This window comes from Mustelus asterias, chromosome 7 (genome assembly GCF_964213995.1).
Source record: "Mustelus asterias chromosome 7, sMusAst1.hap1.1, whole genome shotgun sequence".
Lineage (NCBI taxonomy): Eukaryota > Metazoa > Chordata > Chondrichthyes > Carcharhiniformes > Triakidae > Mustelus > Mustelus asterias.
Genome location: NC_135807.1, coordinates 55349492 through 55368889, shown reverse-complemented (window position 1 = coordinate 55368889; position 19398 = coordinate 55349492). Strand labels below are relative to the sequence as shown.

The 19398-nt window shown below is 41.5% G+C and overlaps 1 protein-coding gene across 4 annotated transcripts in view; it reads right to left on the bottom strand.

The window, feature by feature from the left end:
- The window catches only part of LOC144495723 (tyrosine-protein kinase Yes), a 94893-nt gene that overhangs the window by 15235 nt on the left and 60260 nt on the right, over positions 1-19398 (bottom strand). For all 4 annotated transcript variants that reach the window (XR_013498314.1, XM_078216075.1, XM_078216076.1 and 1 more), the window contains 5 exons: positions 17344-17447; positions 14275-14424; positions 12751-12906; positions 8607-8786; positions 6330-6406 (listed from right to left, as the gene is read on the bottom strand). Coding sequence is in view for 3 of the 4 variants with exons in the window: in XM_078216075.1 (XP_078072201.1) it covers positions 6330-6406; positions 8607-8786; positions 12751-12906; positions 14275-14424; positions 17344-17447 (667 nt within the window). In the remaining variant the exon portion in view is untranslated. The remainder of the gene's footprint in view (positions 1-6329; positions 6407-8606; positions 8787-12750; positions 12907-14274; positions 14425-17343; positions 17448-19398) is intronic.

The window sequence follows — 19398 nt, the reverse complement described above, 5'->3', positions numbered from 1 at the left end:
TGACTGACCAATAGAACTTAAGTTTTTCAAATCTAAAACTAGACAGACTGAATGGGGAAGAGAGATTTATAAGTGATAGGAATGTGGATGCAGGAGATCCCAATTGGTATTACTGTAATGATGAGAACTGCAATAAAATCAACACCTTATTTTTGGCAAAAGATATGTATAATTTGCCCTGATCATGAATCTTGGTTTACGGATTTAAATTAGTCAACTCCCACCATCCATGGGGATTACATTCCCACGCGGTTTCGTGGAGGGTGAAATCACAAACAGTGAACAGTTTATAATGGAACTGAATTTGATGTGTTCCAGCCATCTCCACATCACCATTTTACATTAATGGAGTCAATAAAAACTATTTTTTGATTAAATTGGAGAATTCTACTGAAAAAAATTATATGTCAACACAAGGAAACAAAAACAATGTAAAACCTTTCAATTACAAAATACAGCAGCAGTTTATAAATCATAGTACATTACATCAAAGGCAATTTTACTGAAGAAATTTTTTGTCAACACAAGAAAACAGAAACAATTTAAAACTGATCAATTACAGAATGCAATACATACTTGTAGTACAATTTATAAATCACAGTAGTGTATATTATTGACTAAACAGTACATATCATAGAATCCCTACAGTGCAGGAGGGCATTCGGCCCATCGAGTCTGCACGGACAACAATTCCAACCCAGGTCCTATCCCCGTAACCCCACATTTACCCCACAAATCCCTCCAACCTACGCATCCCGGGACATCAAGGGGCAATTTAGCATGGCCAATCAACCTAACCTGCACATCTTTGGACTGTACGAGGAAACCAGAGCACCCGGAGGAAACCCACGCAGACACAGGGAGAATGTGCAAACTCCACACAAACAGTGACCCAAGCCGGGAATCAAACCCAGGTCCCTGGAGCAGTGCTAATCACTGTGCCACCCTAAATGGAAGCATCCCTGCAATTCTATTGAGTATTCACAGCATAGTAACAGGTTTTACATGGAATACGGTTCAAATCTACTTGTTACTCCAGTACCTTATTTCTCTCTATAACTCTCTAATATACTGTACTTGAGACTGGATGTCAATGGAATTGACACGGGTGATTCAGCTGAGATTTTGTTGGCTGTTTCGCCTTTTGTTTTTCAATTTTGCAAGTTCTCTGTAAGGAGCAACAGCTGTGTCAATCGCTCTACAAAAGGCAATCCTTCTTTCCAAGCTTGTATCATGGTCTTTTCCTCCTTTTTTCAAATCTTCGGCTAACCGCACAAGATCTGCCATTTACTTGATGAAGTGCCTTTTTAGGTTCTCCTTGCTGCTCCTGCTTAGGCTCACTTAGTTTCATGAGTTCAACCAAATCTTTTGTAGAGAGTTCTCTTGATGAGATTGAAGCAAATCATCCACTTCAGCTGTGGTGATGGTCTTGAACTCCCTCTCTTCTAACTTGTTTTGTGAAGTCAACAATCCTGCCACTTCAGCTTCCACATTGGACAGCCCTGTGAAATCATTCACAGTTCCGGGACAAACTTTTATGCATGATTACTTAATTATGCCAACTGCTGGAGGATGTCGATTTGATTCCAACAGTCACAGGCTGTGGTTGAGTGGTCTGCTCTCAGAATATGAAGGATGTGCTACCATTCAAGGTCTTTGTTTCAAATGAATGGACCATTAATTGTGGTACTGCTTTGATGCTGGTGCTTGATCCGCACATTGAGTAATCTCTCCATGTTCTTTAAGTATGGATCTCTCCTGCTCACAAAAGTTAACTTGGCAGTACGATTACAAGAAACGCTGACCCTTATTCTTTCATCAGACGGCCTAATGTATCTGATTGTGGATTCATTCACAGAGTATTCCTTGGCCAACATGGGAGCACTTGTACCATTTTGCAGTCTATCTAGGATTGTGACTTTTTGTTCAAGTGTCATTACCTTCCTGGGATGTTTGCTGCTCGTCTCCAACTCCCACTTTCTTGTTTATTTAAAATTCATTTATGGGATGTGGACATCACTGACTAGACCAGCATTTATTGACCTTTCCTAGTTGCCCTTGCGAAGGTGAGTTGCTTTCTTGAACCACTGCAGTCCCTTAGGTGTAGGTACATCCACAGTAATGCTAGGGAAGGAATTCCAGGATTTTGATCCAATGACAGTGATGAAATGGCGATATATTTCCAAATCAGGATGATGAGCGACTTGGAAGAAAAATTCCAGGTGGTGGCGTTCCCAGACATCTACTGCTCTTGTACTAGATGGTAGTGGTCGTGGGTTTGGAAGGTGTGGCTAAGGAACCCTAGTGAGTTCCTGCAGTGCATCTTGTAAATGGTACACAGGACTGCCACCGTTCATTGGTGGTGGAGGGATTGAATGTTTGTGGTGGAAGGTGTAGCAATCAAGCCAGTTGCTTTGTTCTGGATGGTGTCAAGCCTCTTGAGTGTTGTTGGAGTTGCACTCATCCAGGCAAGTGGAGTGTATTGCATTACACTCCTGACTTGTGCCTTCTAGATGGTGAACAGGCTTTGGGGAATCAGGTGGCAAGTGACTTGCCGCAGGATTCCTATGCTTTGACCTGCTTGGGTACCTAAAGTTTCCATATGGCTAGTCCAGTTCAGTTTTGGTAACCCCAAGGCCATTGACGGGGGAGGGGGGGGCAGCAATGGTAATGCCACTGAACGTCAGTTGATTTGATTTATTATTGCCACACGTATTGGTATACAGTGAAAATAATTGTTTCTTATGCGCTATACAGACAAAGCATATTGTACATAGAGAAGGAGACAGTGCAGAAAGTAGTGTTACAGTCATAGCTAGGGTGTAGAGAAAGATCAACTTAATGCAAGGTAAGTTCATTCAAAAGTCTGATGGCAGCAGGGAAGGAGTTCTGTTTGAGTGGCTGGGTACGTGACCTCAGACTTTTGTATCTGTTTCCTGACAGAGAAGGTGGAAGAGAGTACGTTCAGGTTCATCAGGTCCTTGATTATGCTGGTTGCTTTTCCGGGGCAATGGGAAGTGTAGACAGCGTCAATGGATGGGAGGATGGTTTGAGTGATGGACTGCGCTTCGTTCACGACCCTTTGCAGTTCCTTGCAGTCTTGGACAGAGCAGGAGCCGTACCAAGCTAAGATACAACCAGAAAGAATGCTTTCTTCGGTGCATCTGTAAAAGTTGGAGAGAGTTGTAGCGGACATGCCAAATTTCCTTAGTCTCCTGAGAAAGTAGTTGGTGGGCTTTCTTAATTATAGCGTTGGCATGGAGGGACCAGGACAGGTTACTGGTGACCTGGACACCTAAAAACTTGTAGCTGTCGACTATTTCTACTTCATCCCCATTGATGTAGACAGGGGCATGTCCTCCACTATGCTTCCTGAAGTCAATGGCTATCTCCCTTGTTTTGTTGACATTGAGGGAGAGATTTTCGTCGCACCAGTTCACCAAATTCTCTCTTTCCTGTACTCCATCTCATCATTGTTTGAGATCCGACCCACTGCGGTGGTGGTATCAGCCAACTTGAAAATTGATTTGGAGGGGAATTTGGCCACAGTCATAGGTGTATAAAGGTATAAGAAGGGGCTGAGGACACAGCTTTGTGGGCACTGGTGTTGAGGATGATCATGGAGGTGTTGTTGTTGCCTATCCTTACTGATTGTGGCCTGTGGGTTAGGAAGTCTAGGATCCAGTCACAGAGGGAGGTGCTGAGGCCCAAGCCACGGAGCTCGGAGATGAGTTTTGTAGGAATAATAGCATTGAAGGCTGAGCTGTAGTCAATAAATAGGAGTCTGGCATAGGTGTCTTCGTTATCTAGGTGTTCCAGGGTTGAGTGTAGGGCTAGGGAGATGGCATCTGCTGTGGACCTATTGCGGCGATACGCGAGCTGAAGTGGATCCAGGCAATCTGGGAGGCCGGAATTGATTTATACTATGACTAACCTTTCGAAGCACTTCATAATGATAGATGGTAGAGCCAGCGGACGATAGTCATTAAGGCATGCTGCCTCGCTTTTCTTTGGTACTGGGATGATGGTCGTCTTCTTGAAGCAGATAGGGACCTCAGATTAGAGAGGTTGAAGATGTCAATGAATACCCCTGCCAGCTGATCCGTGCAGGATCTGAGTGCTCGTCCACATACCCCATCCGGGCCAGTCACTTTGTGGGTTGACCTTCAAGGCGGCTGCTCTGATGTCTGCAATGGTGACCTCAGATACAGGTTCGTCCGAGGCTTCCGGGGTGGAGGATGTGCTCTCGCTGACCTCTTGTGCAAAACGGGCATTGAATGCATTGATGTCATCGGGGTGGGGTGCTTGGGGACTGATGATTTTCTATTCCTTCATCTTGTAGCCTATTATATCTTGCATACCTTCTATAGTCGGCGGGAGTCCATGTGGCTTGCCTGGGACTCGAGCTTGGTCCGATACTCTCTTTTGGCATCTTTGATGGATCTCCATGGCTTTCTTGTATAGATAATATCCGCATCATGACATCCACATCATGGCTACCATTGACACCCTTGGTGGATCTCCATGGCTTTCTTGTATAGACGATATCCACATCATGGCTACCATCGACACCGCAAACTGCCAGCTCCAAGTGGAGAGGATCTCCAAGAAGATCGCGCATATCGACTTCTTATTCTTTGTATAGGTCAGGGTCACCTGACTTGAATGCCTTAGACCTGGACTTCAGTAAGCAGTGGATATCCTTGTTCATCCATGGTTTCCGGTTGGGAAACACACGGATTTGCTTCTTCGGATGTCAGGGGGCGATGGTTCTATCCTGTCCTGTCGGAAATGGTCATTACCTAGCACTTGTGTGGTGTGAACATTATTTGCCACTTATCAGCCCAAGTGTGGATATTGTCCTGGTCTTGTTGCATTTGGACACGGACTGCTTCTGTATCTGAGTCATGAATAATACTGAACATTGGGCAGTCATCTGTGAACATCCTCACTTCTGACCTTATGATGGAAGGAAGATGAAGCAGCTGAAGATGGCTGGGTCTAGGTCACCACTGTGGAACACCTGCAGTAAAGTCCTGAAACTGAGAAGATGGACCTCCAATCACCACAATCATCTTCCTTTGTGCCAGATATGACTCCAACTGACAGAGGGTTTTTTCCCCTCAATTAAATTGACTCCAGTTTTGCTAGGGCTCTTTGATGTCATACTTAGTCAAATGCTGAATTTATGTCAAGGGCAGTCACTCACCTCCGCCATTCAGCTCTTTTGTCCACGTTTGAACCAAAGCTGTAACGAAGTCAGGAGCTGACTGACCCTTGTAGCTGTACTGCAAATAACAGTGAATCACAGCAACATGCACATGTAGACTGCACATGTGGGGAGGCACGGTAGCGCAGTGGTTAGCACTGCTGCTTCACAGCTCCAGGGTCCCGGGTTCGATTCCCGGCTCGGGTCACTGTCTGTGTGGAGTTTGCACATTCTCCTTGTGTCTGCGTGGGTTTCCTCCGGGTGCTCCGGTTTCCTCCCACAGTCCAAAGATGTGTGGGATAGGTTGATTGGCCAGGTTAAAAATTGCCCCTTAGAATCCTAAAATGCGTAGGTTAGAGGGATTAGCGGGTAAATATGTGGGGGTAGGGCCTGGGTGGGATTGTGGTAGGTGCAGACTCGATGGGCCGAATGGCCTCCTTCTGCACTGTAGGGTTTCTATGATTTCTATGTGCAATGTATGGACCTTTGCACTGCATGAATTCTTCAATGACAAGAGGAAACACTTATATGGTTTCTGAAGAATTTAAGGTACAGTATGTTATTAATCTTTCGCAACCAGGTGCATGTACGCTGTTTAAATGCAAGTGTGAACCTGTGGCTTTCTGCAGGTTTGATAAGCTGCATGAACTTGAAGCATGGAAGCAGCAAGTCTGCAAAAGGAGACAATTTCGTATCTCTAAAGTGTCTTGTGGTTTTTTGGTGCGAGTTTTTACATTGATGGCATCTGGTTGTTACATTTTTAATCACGGATGAGTGAACGTTTGAGGGTGTGAACCACAGGAGTTGACTGTCCTTTCAGCAGTACTTATAACATATTACTGCAAAAGCATTTGTTAATCTAATTTATAATTTCAAAGTGGCCTGTTTACTTATAGGTAACAATTCTGCTAGATGGGAAGTTCATTAATTGATTAGGCACAGAATAAACCCCAACAAAGTCAGACAAAACTCTCATGCAAAGTCTTCCACACCTATATACTTGCCAAAAAGGCAATCACTGAAGTTTTGTATGTTCAGTTAAATCTCAATTTCATGCATGCTTCTATACTTAAACAATGTTAAATTTGCTTCAATATGTTTTCTATAATAGACAACTTACCTGCGCCGCCATATCAACAAGCTGAGGAAGTTTCAGAACTTTCCCATCACCTTCCTTTACAAAATCCAATAAGCTTCCTATAACAATAAAAGTTAATCTTCAGTTAATTTTTACCAATTTCATTCATTTTTTTTTTAATTAAGTGAACATGACTACAGCCACTTTATTTACTTTTAGGAGTGCTGGACCCCAACTATTTACAATCTATATTAATTACTTGGATACAGGGATAGAAGGTACTATAGCCAAATTTACAAATGGATATGGACAGGTTAGGTGAGTGGGCCAAAATGTGGGCGATGGAATTTAACGTGGATAAGTGAGAGGTTATCCATTTTGGTCAGGAAAATGGAAAGGTAACTTATCTAAATGGAGAGACACTTTGGTGTGCTTTAGTGCAGAGGGATCTGGGTATCCTTGTGCATCTCTTTCAGAAAAGGAAAGCAAATGTAATTTTGGCACTTGCAGCTCAAGACAGAGTATAAATGTGAGGGAGTGTTGCTGCAACTATACAAGGCATTGGCGAGACTGACAACAGCATATAACGGTACAAGTTTATCATGACGCAATTTATTCATAATGTGAGCCTCTTGCAAAAAAGCTTCTGGAGTACTGTGTACAGTTTTCGCCCCCTTATTTGAGGAAGGATGTAGTGGGGATTATAGGCAGTTCAGAGGAGGTTCACTAAATTGATTCGAGAGATGAGGGGTTTGTCTTATAAAGAGGTTGAGCAGTTTAGGCCTAAACACTCTAGAGTTTAGATGAATGAGAGGTCTAATTGATGGGTGTATGATAAAAAGTATTGATATAGTAGACAGAGCGAAAGCTTCCTCTTGTGGGGCAGTTTTATGATAAGGCTATAGTTTTATGATAAGGGGTAGCAGATTTAAAATAGAGATGAGAAAAAACTTCTTCCCTCAAAGGGTCGTGAATCTGTGGAATTCATTACCCCAGAGTACTGTGGATGCCTGGCTATTGAGTAAATAGACAGATTTCTTATTAGTAATGCTTCAAGGGTTATGGAGAACGGGCAGAAAAGTAAAGTTGAGGCTGAGACAAGATCAGCAATCATCATATTGAATGGCGGAGCAGGCTTGAGGGGTTGAATTGCCAACTCCTACTTCTTATGTTCGTATCACTGGATGAAACAGAAGCAGCATATCGATACCATGAAATGGGTTAGCTGATAGTACAATAATGCTGGTTGGGTTTTATCGATAGCTTTGCTGGAGTCACACTTAACATGCACAACAAACATCTTAGAAAGCTGCACTTTTCTTACAGCTGATCAAACAAAAACATTTGTTTGATATATATTTGATCAGTTTACTAGCGTAGAATCTGCTTTCTTCAGAGTTGCACTTCAGTGGACCTCAGAACAATATATTTTACTCTGACAAAGGGTCATCCTGACTCGAAACGTTGGCTCTATTCTCTCTCCACAGATGCTGTCAGACCTGAGATTTTCCAGCATTTTCTGTTTTTGTTTGGAATATATTTTACTTTATTAGTGAAATCCACATCCAATCACTCTAAACTTGGCAGAATGAGTTGCTTTTCATATAACCATTGATAGATGATTTAATGAAGCTAATCTGTGAATTTGATGTTCTCAACTTGGTGCACAGCGAGTCATGGCAAAGCACAAACAGTACCAAATAATCAATTTTACATTGAGGTGATTTAGCTTGGTGCTGGAAAGCTAAAACACTGATGCTAATTCAGTATTTGCACAGCTTTATCCTGTGCAACGCTCGCACGTAAAGGAAGCTTCTTGCAATTTCTCACTTCTATTTCATCATCTATCTGCAGTTTCCTCCTCTTCAAAGTGGTATTAATTGATTGGTCCATTGTCAGAGATGCCATCTTTTGATCACTCCCTAATTCTCAATTGTAATTCATTTTTCAACCAACACCACTATAAATGGAATACCTGATATCCTTAGGACATGAAGTCTTGTAATGTTTGTTTTTCCTTTTCTGAATATTTGTTACAAAATCACTTCAATTCCCTACTTGGCGTCAACTGCATAAATATTTTATTTCCGGCTGTTTCAGATTCCATTAATCTAAAAACCTGTTTCTTCCTTCTCAGTAACAGGAAGAGAATACTTTTAAAATATTTAAAATGATAGTAAGAACATACAAAGAACAAAAGGAATGCGCTTTACACAAGTGTCTTTGCTGTTCAATTGGAATTCACTTCAAAGTTATGTGCATGTATTTATATATACACACTAAATCAGGTTTACAACAGTCATTTACAAATAATCTAACCTTTTGCCATGTATTCTGTTACAATGTAAATCGGCTCTTCTGAGACAACAGCATATAACGGTACAAGTTTATCATGACGCAATTTCTTCATAATTTGAGCCTCTTGCAAAAAAGCTTCTGGAGACATGGTACCCGGTTTTAGTGTTTTAATTGCCACTTTTGTAGTCCCATTCCAAGTTCCTGAAAAATGAAAATGGGGATAATATAGTCAAGTGGAAGCATCTCCATAATTCATATGCGCTAACTTAGAGCAGGTACACTGTACCTGAAAAAGCTAACAGACAGTTCTCTTTGCGGGAACAGAACTATAATCTGACATTTCAACCATCATCTGTACAAGAATATTTACACAGCTTTACCCCAGGAAAAAAGCAGTTTCTTTGCTGCTCTAGAGACAGGTTAAGGAACTCCCTATTCACCAAAAGCCATTTGCTTCATGAGGCCCGCTGCCACCTCACGCCAAGCTGAAAGCACCAACCTCACCAGCCCACTGAATCGTGAAAAGCAAATGTGAACAGTGACGAGGTCACCCTCTCCTAGCCTTGCCATACCTCTTTCAGTGGTTAGTTGTACCTCCTCTACCCAAGTCTGCCATCGATTTCTTTCCTTTGATTTCAGTTGGTGGATCTGCTATTTTGAGGAGCTTTGGGAGTTAAGGTGAATGCTGACCCAAGTCTCTTGACTGATATACTGAGTAATGGACAGGCCTGTCAATCCCAGCTATTAGTGCACTTGCCTGCAGGCCCAGTCCTCAACCAGAAAATCTGTTGCTCCCCCTTTCAGATGTTAATTGTGATGATTGGGGTGTAATGGATAGGAATATATAGAGTTTTTTTCTGTTTAAACTGAATTTTTAAAGATTTAGCTTTGTTTTGTGGGCAGGCAGTGTGTCTGGAAAACATTTAGCTCAGATGCTAGGAGAATAGCATAATTACTAGTTTTAGCCATGTAGTATGTACTTAGGATGGAGCTTTTTGTTAATCGATGAAGATTCCCCCTGGGTTTTTGATTAAGTTGATTGACAGAGTCATGTCACAATGTGTTAATGGGAAGAGCTAGGTTTGTAGGAATAAAACAACTTTTCAGTTCTGGCTTGGGTTTTCTTGAAGACAGAGTTACACAAGCTGTTCTAGAACAAAGAACAAAACAGCACAGGAACAGGCCCTTCGGCCCTCCAAGCCCGCGCCGCTCCCCGGTCCAGGATTGAATCCTGAATCCAGGATCCCCGCCCAATTTTCCAGCCTATCTACATCCTAATATCCTATCCACCGAGCTGTCCCTCACAGCTACGATGCTTTGTTCATCACAACCTATTAACTCACCCCCACCCCCCCATTCCAGACCATGTGATCTCCAGGGAGAGGCGAAAACCCAGAGTGAAAACCCCAGGGCCAATATGGGGAAAAAAAAATCTGGGAAATTCCTCTCCGACCCCGAGGCGATCGAAACGAGTCCAGGAGATCACACTGGCCCTGATCAGAAAATGCTTCCCAACCCTATTCATTTCCACTTCTGCTTTACGAACACCATCTGAATTCCCTGCCCCCGAGACAGGTTCCCAACTATCCGCAGTCTCGCTCTGTACTGGCACCAGCAAGATGATCATAGAATGAAGCCTTGAAACGAGAAACAAAGAACAATTAGCCCGCGCCGCTCCCTGGTCCAAACTAGACCACTCTTTTGTATCCCTCCATTCCCACTCCGTTCATATAGCTGTCTAGATAAGTCTTAAACGTTCCCAGTGTGTCCGCCTCCACCACCTTGCCCGGCAACACATTCCAGGCCCCCACGACCCTCTGTGTAAAATATGTCCTTCTGATATCTGTGTTAAACCTCCCCCCCTTCACCTTGAACCTATGGCCCCTCGTGAACGTCACCACCGACCCGGGGAAAAGCTTCCCACCGTTCACCCTATCCATGCCTTTCATAATTTTATACACCTCTATTAAGTCTCCCCTCATCCTCCGTCTTTCCAAGGAGAACAACCCCAGTTTCCCCAATCTCTCCTCATAACCAAGCCCCTCCATACCAGGCAACATCCTGGTAAACCTCCTCTGTACTCTCTCCAAAGCCTCCACGTCCTTCTGGTAGTGTGACGACCAGAACTGGACGCAGTATTCCAAATGCGGCCGAACCAACGTTCTATACATCTGCAACATCAGACCCCAACTTTTATACTCTATGCCCCGTCCTATAAAGGCAAGCATGCCATATGCCTTCTTCACCACCTTCTCCACCTGTGACGTCACCTTCAAAGATCTGTGGACTTGCACACCCAGGTCCCTCTGCGTCTCTACACCCTTTATGGTTCTTCCATTTATCGTGTAGCTCCTCCCTACATTATTCCCACCAAAATGCATCACTTCGCATTTATCAGGATTGAACTCCATCTGCCATTTCTTTGTCCAAATTTCCAGCCTATCTATATCCTTCTGTAGCCTCTGACAATGTTCCTCACTATCTGCAAGTCCTGCCAGTTTTGTGTCGTCCGCAAACTTACTGATCACCCCAGTTACTCCTTCTTCCAGATCATTTATATAAATCACAAACAGCAGAGGTCCCAATACAGAGCCCTGCAGAACACCACTAGTCACAGGCCTCCAGCCGGAAAAAGACCCTTCCACTACCACCCTCTGTCTGTTCTGAAACTCATTTTTTCCTCTCTGAAAGCTTCAAGACTGTCTACACTCATTATAGCACTTGCTGACTGCATTTAAAGTGGCACTATAAGTCCAAGAGGAATGTTGCTTATTTGGAACTGAAACAGTGATAAGTTAAAAGTTAGTTGTTTTCTTTCATTTTTAAATATTGTTCAATTGCTAATAGCTAAGCTGCTTCATTCATTATGTTAAAACCGTGTTATTAAATAAAGCTTGCTTTACTATAAAAGATCCCTAATTTGCCAGTGGACTTACTCCTGGAGCGAAGCATCCTATCCTCACATTAATGCCGAAATAGAAAAATTGTTGGGGTTTAGTCTGGCATCCTAATATAAAGAACAAAGAACAAAGAAAATTACAGCAGAGGAACGGGCCCTTCGGCCCTCCAAACCTGCACCGACCACGCTGCTCAACTTAACTAAAACCCCCTCACCTTCCGGGGATCATATCCCTCTATTCCCATCCTATTCATGTATTTGTCAAGATGCCCCTTAAAAGTCACTACCACATCCGCTTCCATTACCTCCCCCGGCAACGAGCTCCAGGCACCCACTACTCTATAAAAAATTTGCCTCGTACATCTCCATTAAACCTTGCCCCTTAAACCTGTGCCCCCTAGTAATTGACTCTTCCACCCTGGGAAAAAGCTTCTGACTATCCACTCTGTCCATGCCTCTCAATCATGTAGACTTCTATCAGGTCTCCCCTCAACCTCCGTCGCTCCAGTGAGAACAAACCAAGTTTCTCCAACCTCTCCGCATAGCTAATGCCCTCCATACCAGGCAACATCCTGGTAAATCTTTTCTGTACCCTCTCCAAAGCCTCCACATCCTTCTGGTAGTATGGCGACCAGAATTGAACACTATATTCCAAGTGCGGCCTAACTAAGGTTCTATGAAGCTGCAACATATCTTGCCAATTTTTAAACTCAATGCCCTGGCCAATGAAGGCAAGCATGCTGTATGCCTTCTTGACTACCTTCTCCACCTGCATTGCCACTTTCAGTGACCTGTGTACCTGTACACCCAGATCCCTCTGCTTATCAATACTCTTAAGTGTTCTGCCATTTACTGTAACTTGGGGTTCTGGTCCTGTACCTTAACACAATCCATTCTAAGGTTTGCCTTTGGAAGCTTCACTATAGCAGTACAATCTGTCATCGTATTTCTCCCCTTTCTTTGTTCTGTTATTGGCCTAATGCTGCTAAGTTATTCTCTACTCCAGTGAAATCAGCATGAAATAAAATGGGGATTTAGATTGCAAAATTGTTAAGGAAGCAATTTAGCATTGGTCTGTAGGAGGAGTTCTTGCATTGTTATAGCTGATCATAACAATCTTGTACAACCAGGTGAGGTTAAGAAATGTTTTAAAGCTGTATAAAGAATGACCATTTGAAAATAGGATTTGTATAACCGATACCTGTCAAGTGCCTTTAATTCACAGGTTGCATTGCATTTTTTTTTTTAAGGAGCTAAAATACTTACCCATCCAGACTTCACCAAAACAGCCTTGGCCAAGTTTAATTTCCAGGCGCAAGGAATCCCGAGGAATTTCCCATGCATCTTTAGCCAGTCCCTGGGTTTGTGGTTTTACAGTAGGGCACACAGTAGTTAATCTATGGCATAAACCATCTGCATGATCTAAAGAAATAGGTAAAAAAAAAATTCAACAAATTTTGAAAAGTAAAATACACATTGAAAAGATATAATAGAGGGAATGTACAAGGAAACATAATATTACAGCATAGTCAAGAACCCCATGTATCCAAGACATACTGTCTTCCACCTTCTTCCGTCGGGAAAAAGATATAAAAATCTGAGATCACATACCAACCGACTCAAGAACAGCTTCTTCCCTGCTGCCATCAGACTTTTGAATGGACCTACCTTATATTAAGTTGATCTTTCTCTATACCCTAGCCATGACTACAACATTATATGCTGCACCCTCTCCTTTCCTTCTCCCCATATACTTGATGAACGGTATGCTTTGTCTATATAGCATGCAAGAAACAATACTTTTCATGGTATCCCAATAAATGTGACAATAATTCAAATAAAAAAAACCCCAAAAAACAGGGGGCGGGAAATGGGAGAAAGTGGGAGGGGAAAGAGTTTGAGGGGAGGAGAGAGCGTGTGCGCGGAGCTAGGTTTGTCCACAAGTCTGGTTCACTCCCACCATTATGGTTTTCATTCATCCTCACCCACACACACCATCATGTACTCTCATCTCAGGCACAGAGCACCGAGACTGGGAGTGAACCAGACAAACACATACTGCCTTACTCTACTTCACTCTAATACTCATTTTTATCTATTGCTCATTGTTTTTACATTTCTAAGCAAGTCATTTATTTTCATACCACATTTTAAAAAATTCATGTGTAACACTGCAGCAAACTTTCTTACTGAAATTTGCTCAGCGTTGCCTTGAGGAATATTTTGAAATATGCCCCTAACCCCACCTCCCCCCAAGCAAAAATGTTGGACAACCCTGCCTAACAGTTAATGAAGTATTTCCTGAAATGCAGACACTGTTGGAACAGAAGAAGCACAGTAGCTAATTTTCGCTTGGCAAACCTCACAAACAGCTATGTAATAATGACCGGATAATTTGTTTTTCTGAGGTTGACTCAGGTATAAATACAGGCCAGAACACCAGGAATCACTCCCCTACTTTTCTTCAAAATATTGCCATGAGATCTTTTATCTACGCCCCGTGCAGGCAGATGGGGCCACAGTTTGATGCTTCATCCAGCAGCCAGCAACCCTGATTGTGCAATTGCTCCATCAGTACTGCACTGACCTGGAACGGGACTTGAATCTGGAACCTTGTGATTTAAAGACAAGTGTGCTATGAACTGAACCACATCTGACACACAGCTTGCACCTCAGTGAATTAAGTAATTCTTTGGATTTTCAAGCTGCACTTGTTTCATTATTCCACTTTTGAAAAACTACAAGTATTTCTGAAACTAATTTTTCTGAACCTTTTAGAAAAGGAGGTACCTGTGTAGTGTTTCACCAGTTTCTGTAGTGATTCAAACTGTGCTCTTGTTGTAATATAATAACCACCGCTGTCAAGTTTTCGGATTTTGTAGTGTTTGACATTATCACCTTTAACTTCATCCCAATCTCTTATTGAAAGAGAGAATGCACCTGAAAGAAAATTTAGGAAATATTAAATTTTAAAATTCTTGTTTCCATCTTTAATAGATTTAGTGAAAGCACATGCCTCAAGTTTATTGATCAGTTCAGGTTTTCACTTGTACCAACCAAATAGATAAGAGGATAAATATTTTTAGCTCCCCTTCGATCAACATTACCGTTCCACTGCAATGTCAACACCTTGTTCAGGAATAGAACAAGTGAGAGGTCAGTCCTAAGTTACTGTGACACCTAAATCTCAAACTCCTTCCTTTTGCAATCCTTCATTTCCTTAACTATGTCATTGGCAACACTGCCTGAAACAATTGTCCACTTGTGCTCTAGGCATGCTGTTACTTGCAACCCGAGCCTTCGATTGTTGTGAACCTTTGTTCTAGTCAGTTTATTGTAACTCTCCTTGCTCACATCAGAGCCTCTCCTCTATCAACAGCAATCAATACTATGAAAATGAACTCATTGTTCTTACGCAAGTGCTTATGCACTACACATTTAAATGCACAATTTACTAAAAATGACTGATGCATATACTATTACATTCTTGTAGACTAGAAATTTTTCAAAATAAATTTGAGTTATTCACTGAATTACACCAAAATATTTAATGTTTTAAATTAAAACCTTTAGTGTACAATACTTAAACAGGACAGGTGCAACGAACAACACTATATTTTCATAGAAATCATTGAATCCCTACAGTGCAGAAGGCCATTTGGCCCATCGAGTCTGCACCGACAACAATCCCACCCAGGCCCTATCCCCATAATCCCACATATTTACCACTCTAACCTACGCATCCCAGGACACTAAGGGGCAATTTAGCATGGCCAATTAACCTATCCAGAACATCTTTGGACTGTGGGAGGAAACCGGAACACCCAGAGGAAACCCACGCAGACACGGGAAGAATGTGCAAACTCCACACAGACAGTGACCCAAACTGAGAATCGAACCCAGGTTCCTGGCGCTGTGAGGCAGCAGTGCTAACCACTGTGCTGCCCGAAATGTAAACACTTGCATTTTAAATTTGAAAGTCTCAATAAATCACTTCCTATTCTACTTTTATTTCATCTAAGAGGTTCCCTATATCTTGAGGGTTCCTTCCCATCTCCTGGGATCAAGGTAAGCCACAGCTCTCAGGAATTCACTTTCATTCACCTCAATATTCCTTCTATTTGCCAAAGTACAAAGGACAAAGAAAAGTACAGCAGAGGAACAGGCCCTTCAGCCCTCCAAGCCTGTGCCGATTGTGATGCCCTAACAAAACTAAAAAAAAACCTTCTGCCCTTACTCAATCCGTATCCCTCTATTCCCTCCCTATTCATGTACCCACCCAGATGCCTCTTAAATGTTGCTAATGTGCCTGCTTCCACCACCTCCTCTGGCAGCGCGTTCCAGGCACCCACCATTCTCTGCGTGAATAACTTCCCCTGCACATCTCCCTTAAACTTTCCTCCTCTCACCTTGAACCTGTGACCCCTTGTAATTGGCACTTCCACCCTGGGAAAAAGCCTTTGATTTTTTGGGAAATTTGGGCTCCTTCCAGTCACATCCAGCTAGACGACCCTCCAATACTCAGTACCTCGTGAACTTGAACTCCCAGCTCAAGCATCAGCCACACTGCATTCTTGTTTGGTGACTCCAATTCACCCTTGGTTTCTAATCTCTTGGTTCCAGCTACTCCACTACTCCTGGCAGATATTGTCTCTGCCTGTCTCAAATCTGCTCCAAGCTAAGTTCAAATAGCTGTTTCTGTGAGAAACCTCTCAGATAAAATCATACAGCAGTCTACTACCATGGCAACATGGCACACCTAGGATGTCCTAGATAGAGATCTAAACTAATCAACTTTACTTGCAAAATATCCTTCGATTTTCGGACTTGCACAAATCTGATTTCTGTATATCTCGCATTGGGATAACAGCAATTTTAGCAGACACACTAGTTCCATTAAAAACAAAGAGGACCACTTGTTTATTATTTCCACACCTCTAACTCTAAACTCTAAGTGAACATGGACCACTGTTTGAACTATTAATATCATGAGGCTGCTTACCAGTTTCTCAAACCTAGTTCTTTCCTCATTTATCCTCTCTGTGCTTCTGAGGGACCCAGATTTATTTTTGCTAAATTCTTTCCTTTTTACATACTTATAAAAACTTCAACAATCTTTGTATTTATTATGAGTTTACTCTCATTCTGATTTCCCCCTTCTTTAAAATCAATTTCTTCTATTGCTGATTTTAATACTGTCCCAATCCTCAGGCTTCTTAGTCAATTTGGTGACATTTTAAGCTTCTTCTTAATACAATCCTTAACTTCGAGTTAGCCATGGCAATGTCACTTTTCTAGGGGAGTTTTTACCCCTCAAGAGAATGTATATTCATTGAGAATTATGAATGATTTAAATGGTTGTTGCTAAAACCACTATGCTCTTTAATCTAATTACCCAGTCTATTTGAGCCAACTTGCTCCTCATAGCTCTGTAATTGGCTCAGCTTTAAATTTAAGACCTGTGCTTTCACTAAGCTACCTCACCCTCAAAGTTAATATGAAGTGCTATCATATTATGATCACACTTCCCTAGAGGATCCTTTATGATGGTTACTAATTAATTTTGTTTAACTGAATACATTTAAAATAACCTGTTCCACCCATTGGTTCCTTGACATCCTGTTCTCGAAACCATCTGAAATACATTCCATAAATTCATCATCCAAGCTACTTCTGCCAATTTGTTTGTTAAGTTTATGTGAAAATTGAAGTTCCCACATTATTGCAATACTCTTGTTGCGTGCTTTTATAATTTCCTGATTTTTTAATTTATTCACTGTTGCTTCATAAAACCTCCTGCATTATTTCAAATTTTCTGGACTATTTACTGTTGCATTGAACACTTAAAATGGCTGTTACCTTTTGTGGTTTCACTCTCTCGAACTAAAAATGTGCCACGTGGATTTCCTGGATGTAGCAGTAACCGTTCTGCATCCTTACGACCCATTTTACCAAAATACCACCTAGAAACAAATCACAAAGAACGAGTAACACTGGTTAACAATGTTGTCATAAACATGAGCTTTCTAACCAAACCATGTAGGAATCTAAAAACCAGGAAAAGCGTGCTACATGCCTGAAAGTAATGACAAAGAATAGTGCTTTTGTCAGATTTTAAGTCTGAATCTTTTTTGCAATTTATGCATATAAAAACTATTTTGTAAATTAGGTTGATCATAGGAACATCCAACTAGAGGATGAAAATATAAAGAAATCAGTCTTGGCTCGTGAGTAAAAAACCAAAAGAATGAGGGGTTAGAATTGTAAGTTTGTAGTGAGAATCATTGAAAAGAAAAAAAAACTTTAGAAATTTCAGAGACTAATTGTACATTTACACCATAGTGTCAGTGAAAAGCAGGTTCATTTGCAGCAGTCCAGTTTTAAAGGTATATTCTGCAAGGCCCTGAAGCTCAAATGATATGATTCGAAAATTGCTGTAGCAGGTTTCCAGTATCAATGTTTTTGTTGTGCCATTGTGAACAAACTTTTCTATCACCAAATTTATCCTTTTATTTGTCCAGGATGTCAAGGAATTAATGGTGGAACAGGTTATTTTAAATGTATTCTTCAGTTAGACAGAAATAATTAGCAACCATCATAAAGGATCCTCTAGGGAAGATTGATCATACAGCCTTTTAATAGCTGTTCCCTTAGTATAGTTTTTAATTCCCAGCAAGTGTGCTTTCTCTCAAAGGGCGGTGGACACAGCATATACCCCGTGTTAAGGGCACACAAATGCAAAAATGAATTAGCAAAACTAGAGGCCACTGCATACATATTGACTAATCTAGATTGACTAATCCCTGACCTGACACTGAATAAGTGAAGAGAATTAATTCTGCTTCGCTTTGGAGTCAGTTTGCCATAACTCCACAGCTATTGTTTTAAAGTTTATTTACTAGTGTCACAAGTAGGCTTACATTAACACTGCAATGAAGTTACTGTGAAAATCCCCTAGTCGCCACAGTCTGGCACCCGTTCAGGAGTATTTAGCATAGCCAATACACCTTACCAATTAACTAATTAATTCTAACTTAATAATGCATTTAAAATAATCTGTTCTACCATTGGTTCCTTGACATCCTGTTTTCGAAACTATCTGAAATACATTCCATAAATTCATCATCCAAGCTGCTTCTAGTGGAGCATAGGAGGCTTAGAGGTGATCTTATAGAAGTCTATAAAATAATGAGGGGCATAGATCAGCTAGATAGTCAATATATTTTCCCAAAGGTAGGGGAGTCTAAAACTAGAGGGCCTAGGTTTAAGGTGAGAGGGGAGAGATACAAAAGGGTCCAGAGGGGCAATTATTTTCACACAGAGGGTTATATGGGTAAGATGGGTATAGAGGGATATGGGTCAAATGCAGGCAATCGGGACTAGCTTAGGGATTAACAAAAGGGGCGGCATGGACAAATTGGGCTGAAGGGCCTTTTTCCATACTGTAAACCTCTATGACTGTAGTTCACAAGTTTGCTGACAGTGCAAACCCAAAACTATTGTGCATCAATGCAAATATATTGTAAATTTAGTCTTTGGACTGACATAACAAAAAGGAAATGGAGAATGTGCATGTGTACAAAATGTTTGGAAAGCAAGTTGGTGATTTGCACATTGTAAGATTGGCCTATTGGGAAATGCAATTTATCAATATATAAAATTGGGAACTAATTATTGCTATATGATGGCTTGAAAAAAAAAATCTGTAACAAAGTGTTGGTTTGATTTGAAGTGGAAGTGTCAAGAGAAAAGTGATAAAAAAACTTGCATCATTATTTAAAAGGGGCGGTTGTAAAAAGTGCTTCTCTAATGTGTTTGAAATAGCTCATACAATTTTCAAGTGCTGTAATGACAGGATACACAGCTATGTGGGATTCAGATAATCAGCATTTAGGCAATATGTCACACCAAGAA